Genomic DNA, 9612 nt, shown 5'->3' on the forward strand with positions numbered 1-9612 from the left:
TTGTTTATGTGACGCTCATCATCTATTATTACCAACAATTAATATTTATTGGCATAAAATGATGATGAGTTGTGCAGAGCAGAGTAATTCCAGAGACAACCTTCCTTCCCTCAAATCCTAATTCTTCCTCCATCCAATCTGCTCTTCTCATATGCTGAGTCATAGTCTAGTGATATAGCGACACTATTAATATTCTCTTACATTTATATAGCTCAGGAAATCAGAAAGCCAAGGTTAGAGAAGTTTTGAAAGCTCATATAGTCCAGAAACTGTGCCACTTTCTATATACAATTCCACTTTTATCTGTGATGGAGATTGCAAACTGCTGGGCCGAAAGAGAAATCCAGACATCAAATCGGGATTTTAAAACAAACCCAAGTTTTAAAAAATCAATAAACTTTCCATTTTTTAAAATTCGTTTTCAAATTTCTCTTGAAAAACAAAATGCAGATTTCTTGCAATACGTGGCATCTCTTGGTTAGAGCTGAGAGGTCACTGCTCCTATGGAGCATGACCCACCCTTTCCTATTGAATTATCCTGAGTCCTTATCACTCATTTGCTTGGCTCCTGATGTTTAAATCTTCCACAACAGTCCCCAAGAAAACATCCATCTACACTTGAGCACTCCCAGGGAAAGGGAACTCACCATCTCCAAAGACAACCCATCCTCTCTTTGAACAGTTCCTTCCATAGCTCTTTCTTAAACTCTAAAAGCCAAGGCATCCGTCTCCTTAACACTAAACAAAGGAAGAGATTTCCTCACTGAATTTTTTCCAAAGTAAGCATCCCCAGTGCCTCCTCTAATTTGGTTTCTGGTTCCTTTACCACCTTGGTTTTCATTTTCCGGGCATGCTTTATTCTATTTCTATTTCTTTTAGAGGATAAAATCCAGAAATAAAGGTTTCTTCCTGCTAGATTCAGCTCATCCCTCTATCTTCTAGAATTTTATCATGTACTAATTAAAGAAGAGCTTACTAAGTGCCTACCAGGTGGCAGACTCTGTGCCAGGCGCCAGCATCACTTTGGCAAGCAGCGCAAGCTAAGTGCCTGCCCTCCTGGAGCTCGGATTCCAGAGGGAGACATGTCGCCCAGCAATCTCCCAGAGAAATGGAAACTTGCACTGTCATGTGTGCAAAATAAATTCAAGACGAATCCAAGATGTGAGACATAAAAAATGAAATTGTAGCAAATCTTAAAAAAAGGTAAATAATTTGATTATCTTGGAGAGAAGGCCTTTCTAAAATCAATAGAAAACCTAGAAGCTATAAAAGAAAAAAATGAATAAATCTAACTACATCAAATTTTAACATTTTTGGAAGTTAAAAGCATCATGAGTGAACTCAAAAGGCAAATTTGTGAAAATATTTGCAATACAAATGACAGACAAAGGACTGATTTTCCTAAGGTACAAGTTGCTCTTACAAATCAATCAACAAAGCACATAAAAAATTTACAAAAGAAATACAAATGATGGAAACAAATGAGATGATTCTGAAGCTCATTAATAATCAAACAAATACAAATTAAAATAATGAGATACTTTCCAAGTAAGTATTGGCCATATTTTAAAATGAATGCTCCCGAGTGCTGTCAGATCACAGGGGATCCAGCATTTTCATTCAATGCAAATTGAAACAGCCCTTCTGGAGAGAATTCCGTGATTAGCTTATTTTAAATGTCCTGAATTTCATAAATATGTACAAATATTATCTGTGAATTATAAATAAAGCTTTAAAATAAAATAAACGTTCTGATTCTGCCATTTCATTAGTTTCTATTCTTTATCTTCTCCTCTCACCTATCCCTGAGTCACATCATGGCTTCCAGAACTAGCTGCCACCTGTACTTCCCCGGGTCCTCATACCAATCCTCTTGTAATACCAGTTACAGATCGAGTAGAATCACTACTCAATCTGTAATTTCTGGAACTCAGGACCACTATTCTTCTGGCCTGAGAGGATTTCCCCATAGCCTGTCAGAGCTCCTGGGAAATGCAACAATGGTCTGGTTAACTCAGCAGTCTCTGTGTCAAGGTTCCTGATAAAGATGCAATCTGAACTGTCTTGGAGTGTCTTTCTACCCCAATTCTCTTACCTACAGTAGATTATTGTAACTGGAAAAGAAATTTAAGTACCGAGAGCAACGGGAGAGACTGAGTAACTTTAGAACTAAGGCAGTTATCATTATGCCTGGGGTAATTCTGTGTGCAAGGTTAAAAAAAAAAAAAAAGGTTGGGGGACTGAAAACTAAGACATAAATTCATAAATTCACTGGCTATATCATCTAGAAATGTCCTTTCTTAGTAAGGACTGGTTGTGTATACATAGTTTTAATGAGCTAATACCCACTAGACCTATGTTCCCCCAGCACTTTTAGTTCACATTCATCCAGCGCTTGCACCCTAACATCTGTGCAGTCCCACAAGCTTTCAACAGAAGAGTTTTACTTTATGTTGTTTGTATTATGAAACAAGAGTCATACCAAAGACAGTTTTTCAAACTGTCATTCACTCTTCTGCAGATTTGGATTTGCCTTCCCTGAGGAACATCCCCTTCCCCAAGTAAACTATGAAAGCAAATGATGCAACACCACCTTCTCAAAAGCAACATTAAGACACAGTTGCTACTTAGCTGTAGTACCTGGGGCAGGGTACCTGGGGTTATTTAACCATCCCAGGCTTCATTTGCCCCACAGGTAAAAAGGAGCCAACAATAGATGAGAAAGAAGAAGGGTGGGCCTGAAAATGAGTATGAGAGCTCTTTTCTGTTAATCCTGAGACTTTTTGTACCACATCTCCTCTCATTGTATTAAGGATCTCAGTAAAAGTTAGTTCAGTGCCTCTTTTCAACAAACGATGCTAGGAAAACTGGATATCCCATGCAAAAGAATAAAGTTGGGTCCTTAACTTGCATGTGGCATACCCATACAAAAATGAACTAAAAAGGGATAAAATACCTAAACATAAAGGCTAAAATGACAAAACTCTTAGAACAAAACATAGAGGAAAAGCTTCATGACATTGGATGTGGCAAAGATTTTTTAGGTATCATACCAAAAGCACATCTTGTCTTACTAGAAGGTCTTCGGGGCAATAACATGCATGGAGCTGTCATCTCCTGTGATGATGATGCCTTCTTCTAGAATACCTCCTGAAGGACCTGCCTGGGGCTGTTTTAGAGTTAACTTGCTTTCTGTGAGTAGAAGGAATACACTCTAAAATAACAACACATTAGTATATTAACTACATAAACTAGTAACGTCTTCTTTTATTATCATTATCAAGTATTATGTACTGTACATAATTGTATGTGCTATACTTTTATATGGCTGACAGTGCAGTAGGTTTGTTTACACCACCATTACCACGAACATGTGAGTCATGTGTTGTCCTATGATGGTAGGATGTTTACAATGTCCATAGGAGATGGAAATTTTCAGCTCCATTATAACCTCCTGGAACCACCATTGATATGTGATCCATCATTGATTGAAATATCCTTATATGGTACATGATGACATATAAAGAGCTCACGCAACTCAACAATAAAAAACAAACAATCCAATTTATTTTTATTTTTTGCAGAGGCAGGGTCTCATCATGTTGCCCAGTGGTTGGGGAGGCCAAAGTAGGAGGATCGCTTGAGACCAGGGATTCTCCCCGAACACTGGAATTATAGGAGTGAGCTACCACACCAGGCCCAAACAACCCAACTTAAATATGAGTAAAGAACTTGAATAGACATTTATCCAAGAAGATACACAAATGGCTAATAAGAACATGAAAAGATGTCCAGCATCACTAGTCATTAGGTAACGCGATTCAAAACCACAATGAAATACTATTTCATGCCCGTTAGAATAGCTATTACCAAAAAAATGGAAAATAAGTGTCGAGCATGTGAAAAACTTAGAACCCTTATATATTGCCAGTGGGAATGCAAAATGGTGCAGCTGCTGTGAAAAACAGTAGGTGGCTCCTCAAAAAGTTAAGCATAGATTTACCGTATGATCCAACAATTCCACTTTTAAGTAGTATATACTATGCAAAATAATAGGAAACAGGGACTTGAACAAATCTTTGTTCACCCACGTTTATAGCAACATTATTCACAATAGCCAAAATATAGAAACTACCCAAGTGTCCACCAACAGATTAACGGATAAACAAAATATGGTCTATCCACGCAACAGACTATTATTGATTTATAAAAAGCAATGGAGTTCTGATATTTGCTACGAATTGCATGAACCTTGAGAACATTATGCTAAATGAAAGAAGCCAGACACAGAAACCCAAATATTATATGATTCCACCTTTATGAAGTACTTAGAAGAAGCAAATCCGTAGAAACAGAACTAGAATGGTGATTGCAGGGGGCAGAGGGAAATGGGGAGTTAATGGGTACAGAGTTTCAGTTTGGGATGATGAAAAACTTCTGGAGAGGGATAGTGGGGATGGTTGCAAGACAATACGAATGTACTTAATGCCACCAAATTGTGTACTTACATGGTTAAAATGGTAAATTTTTTTAACCATGTAAGTTTCAATATTACGTGTATTTTATTGCCAAAGAAGCTTTTAAACAATCAAGAGGGAATTTTTTAAGTTAGTTAAGTGCCAACTATGTGCGAAGTCCTAAGCAACACACCAGGGATACAGTGAGGAGCAGAGTGCCCAGCTCCTCAATAAAGAGATAATTTATTGAATTAATGAATGAAATATTTTAGGCTCTGTCTATATATAAAACAACAGATGTCAACAGGCTATTTTTACAATGCTTTTTTCAGGGGTTTTAATACCCAAAGAAGCAAATTTAGTAAGGGTAGAATTAGAAAGAGTTTAGATATTCATTCCGTTACAAGATCAAAAGCACTTTTTTGCTGCTCTTGCTGTCATTTTTTATTTTTGTGTTTCACTATTATGTTTTAAATAAGGACAAAGATGTTGAGAAAAAGAAAAAGACACAATGTTCTTTTCAACTATTTTCAGAAAACCTCATGGTTTTTGAAGAAGAGATGAGTGGAAATAGCTGAGCGTGTCTTTCCCAACAGGACCAAAAGGATGAATTGTATAATGTCCATGAAGCATCTTGATCTCCACAAGCGACTTCGCGGATCCACTACAGGGAAGCCGACAGCCTCCTTTCTTTTCAACTTCTGTCGGCTCTCCCCAGTTTCTCTGGTGATTTATCCTCTCCACATTCTCTATCGGTAAGATTCAGGAGAAAATTTAGTTTGAGGTTTGAATTCAGAATCAGGCAAAATGAGATTCAAAAACTAGAGCTGCCTTACCTTCTTTGAACTCCATCACCAGTAAAAACCTTCAAACCAAAAATGCTTCATTTCTTTTTTGCCCTTTAGCCCCATAGCCACCAAAAAGGTATGGGAGATCCATGGGGATGATGGGGATGGTGGCATTGGGGCCTGGGCAGCTCTGTTCTTGTAGTCATTTGCACATGGCTTTGATGGCATTTTCCCTTCCCTGTAGTTTACACAAATAGACTTGGAGCAAGGAGGTAAAAAAGAAATCTGGTAAGTATCTCTATCCATCTTGTACTGATCTTCATGACAAAAGAAAAATTGTGTGTGGTTGTTTTTGCTCTTATCTGAAGCATGGTGGCTCCCTCAGACAAAATGCATTCCCATACACAAAAAGTAAATATATATATATACACACACTTCTGCCAAAGACCCTAGATTATGTGTTGTATGGTTTATACTCCATCCTTCTACCCTAGACCCATGTCCTCATGCTGATAATCTCATTTATTTAGCTTTATTTGTTTAGCTGATAATCTAGTTTATTTAGCTTAATATATGTGAAAAATACAAATCCATAGTTAAAGTTTTGATGTCGCTCTAAGTGATCAAGAACATAGTACTTTGGCCTTTTGGTGAATTAAATTGGGTCAGTTCAGAGTTTGAGGATCTGCTTTCTTCATCTTTCCAATATCATTGTTGGCAAATTGAGGCCAAAGTATTATCGCTAAAAATGTATAATTCCAAAGTCTAGTTCCTAAAAGAAATACACTCAGAAGTGAGAGGGAAAAAAAGAAAACAATGCCAGAATTCCTGACTGAATTCTATTTCTAAAAGAGTATGTGTAGAGTCTATTTTAAGAATGAGACTTTTTATTTTAAGAATGAAGCCTTTAAATAAGATAAGTGGAAACTCAGTACAGAATCTGACACAAATTAGGTACTGTATGAATGTTTTTATTCATTTATTAATATGTATAATAGCAATACAATATACAGCATTCCTCAGTGCTTTTTACATTAATCAGAAGATAATTGCCTAAAACACACTAAAACTTCATTTTATTTTTATCTACTTGGTGCATACACGAGGCAAACGTATAAACATAAAACAATGCAGATGTATCAAAGATCACTCATTTATAGGCAAAATTGGTTGCCACTCACAAAGTAGAAATTGGGAGGGGTATGAGGTTTTTCCTGCCACTATCAAAATAGCAAACCCCCACTGTCTAGCATTTTGCTCATTTCTTTGTTTTTACATTTGAAGACCTTCCCTGCCTTTAAGCACAGAAGAAGCCCAGTAAGGGGCGGTTTCTTAAGCTCATTAACACAGTCTGGCATATGGTAGGAGGTTAATGGAAACATGCTGACCCCTTAAGAAAGAGTAGTTGATGATCATTTTGATGAAGGGACAAATAGCGTATACCTGTGTCTACCTGAGAAAGGTCACACTTTATGGAAGGAAAAGTGCACCAACGAAAAGGTGGGTATCACCAAAAACACATTTCCCTAATTTTGCCACTTTGCCAAGAATCAGTCCTAAGCCACCATCAAAGTCATGCACCTGCCAGCTTTCTCTAACATAACATGTGTCCTAGAATGAAGCATACAGTATTGCATGGAAATCAAATGCCATGCACTGGGATGTACCAGCTGTTGTTTCATAGACAAAGAGGTTCTATTTCCCTCCAACTCCACTACCACCAGCCTCCTTTCCACTCATCACACTGCAGCCAAAGGAATCTTTTAAAAATTTGTATCTGACCATTTCACACTCTACTTTTGAAATAAAGTTCACAAGTCCCTAAGCAAATCCGCAAGGCTCTGTAACACAGTTTCTCTGGAATTCACCAGTTGCATCTCACCCTAAGACCCACTCCCTCATGCTACAGCTAATCCCAGTTCCTCAAGGCATCTCATTTCACAGGCCTTTGAATTTGCAACTCTTTCTGTCTAGAAGCGTCTTCACAACCCATGACTATGGCATACTTATTCTCAAAGCCTCTGCTTAAATGTTAATTTCTCTCAGAAGCCTTTTCTGATCACACCAAACTAGGTTGGCACCCAATTACACAGCCTAATAACACCCTGTGCTTCTTCTTTTGTTTCACTTTGCAAAATTGTAAAAAATAATTAATTAATTAACCATGCAATGGTTGAATATCTATGTCCCAAGTTCTAATCTCCATGCTGAAGGAAGCATATCTATCTTATTTATTACTCTAAACTTAATATTCGATACATAGTAGATATAATATATACTTAATATATTCTAAACTTAATATTTGATACATAGTAGATAGATTATATTTGCTGAATTGATGAATAAAATTGTGAAGTCTCCATGGAGATATTTCCCAGGTAATATTTCTAGCAGATGAGGAAGTCATTAAAAAGTGGCAGTCAGATTCATTGTTATCTGTCTTCTGACAATAGAGTAAATGTCCTAGAGGAGATGAAAGTAGATAATGGTTTTCATTACTGGAGAATAGGAAATAACTTGAGTTAATTGAGGCAGATGGTCCACGAACAATGCTTCAGAAATAAAATAGAGCTTCTGACCTTTGGTGATCAAGAAATATTACAAAGTTATATATGGGACTCACTTCAGCCCTACATCAAGATCAAATTGTTTCCAATAATTAATGCAAATCATTACATCCTTCTTTTTTCCAGTGTCTGAGTCCTCTATGCCATCTTGGGAAGCAGGCTAACACACCTCCTTTTTTCCATGACAAATCCTAAACTGGGTATGACTGAATGTTAAGAAAAGTTTTCTTTCATCAAGGCTGATATCCACACTACAATCCACAATCAAAAATGTGACTGCCCCTTACTAGGTAAACAATGAGTTACAGTTTTGTAATCATGTTAGGCACAAAAATGATCTTAATAGAAGAAAATCCAAATAGCTGAGAAAATGCTCCACAATATGCAGGATAATAAGAAAAAAATCCATATTTTATAGCATGTTACTATCTACAAAGCCTTTTGGCATTCCCTCTCTCTTGATCCTGGCTGAAGATCTCTTGACCTTTACCCATAGCAAGGCAGAAATTCTACTGACGAGAAAACTGAAGTGGATCATTTCTGGCTCTAGGTCATAGAGCCAATAAAGAAAGTACTGGAACCCAAATCTAACTTTTTCTCCCTCAATATGTCTTCGTAATTATGAGATCTGGTTCATGTGTTAAGAGGACGAGACAAAAGCCCAGAGTAAGATTTGCAGAAACTTCTGGATTGACGGAGCTCAAGAGTTACTCTGTTTGGGAAACCCTCATCCTATTGAAAACTTTCTTCAGAGCCTCCTTCATGTCTTTGTTTCTCAGGCTGTAGATCATTGGATTTAGCATGGGGATGACCACAGTGTAAAATATTGACACAATCTTGTCTTCCTCAAGCGATTTGCCCATGTCACCTTTCAGGTATATGAATATGAGTGTTCCAAAGAAAAGAGTCACTGCAGTCATGTGAGAAGCACAGGTGGAGAAGGTCTTGGCTTTGCCACCTGCTGTACGAATCTTCAGAATAGCCTGAATGATGAACAAGTATGACGTAAGAATCACTGAAATGCTGGTTGTGATGACCAGAAAAGCTAAGAGGTAGATTACCCATTCCCATGGCCTGGTTTCACTACAGGCAAGCTTCAGCAGGGGTGGGAGGTCACAGAAAAAGAAGTCTACATAGTTGGATTTACAGAAGGAGATAGAGAAGGTGCAGCCAGTGCGGATCACAGAATTGACTATGGCACCAGCATATGCCCCAGCCACCAGCCCCAGGTGGGTCTGTGGTGTCATAGTTATGGCATAGAGGAGAGGGTTACACACAGCCACGTAGCAGTCATAAGCCATCACAGCCAAAAGGAAACACTCAGTGCTAGCACAGAGTGTGAAAAAGAAGAATTGGCTGGCACAGCGCTCATAGGTGATGACCATCTTATCAGTTCCCAAAGTCTCAAGAAACTGAGGAACAATAACAGAAGAGTAGCAAATGTCCAGGAAGGAAAGATGACTGAGGAAGAAGTACATGGGAGTCTGGAGCCGAGGGTCAGTCTGAATTAGCACAATCATGCCCAGGTTGCCCACCATGGTGATGAGAAAAACGACCAGAAACACAAAGAAAAGACCTATCTGCAGCTCTGCCTGCAACCGGAACCCCATCAGAACAAATTCTGTCACCATGGTGCCATTCTCTGCCATGAAGCCAATGTTATCTACTGAAATTAAAAAATAATAATGATAACGTCTCATCGAAGATAAATTAAGGCAGTAGTGGCTTGACTTGATCATTGCTCAGTAATTATAATAATCTTTTAGATTTGTAAAGCACTTTACATTTTCACAAACTTTA

The 9612-nt window shown here is 37.9% G+C and overlaps 1 protein-coding gene across 1 annotated transcript; it reads right to left on the reverse strand.

Moving 5' to 3' along the window:
- Nucleotides 1-8519: 8519 nt before the first annotated feature.
- LOC112605842 (olfactory receptor 9I1-like) lies at nt 8520-9461 on the reverse strand. Its single transcript, XM_025355776.1, has one exon. The coding sequence runs from the start codon at nt 9459-9461 to the stop codon at nt 8520-8522; it is 942 nt and encodes a 313-aa protein (XP_025211561.1).
- Nucleotides 9462-9612: the final 151 nt, after the last annotated feature.

This window comes from Theropithecus gelada, chromosome 14 (genome assembly GCF_003255815.1).
Source record: "Theropithecus gelada isolate Dixy chromosome 14, Tgel_1.0, whole genome shotgun sequence".
Lineage (NCBI taxonomy): Eukaryota > Metazoa > Chordata > Mammalia > Primates > Cercopithecidae > Theropithecus > Theropithecus gelada.

Excerpts from the sequence above, each read along its gene's own strand:
- LOC112605842 (XM_025355776.1), bottom strand. The coding sequence starts at position 9,461 with ATGGCAGAGAATGGCACCATGGTGACAGAATTTGTTCTGATGGGGTTC.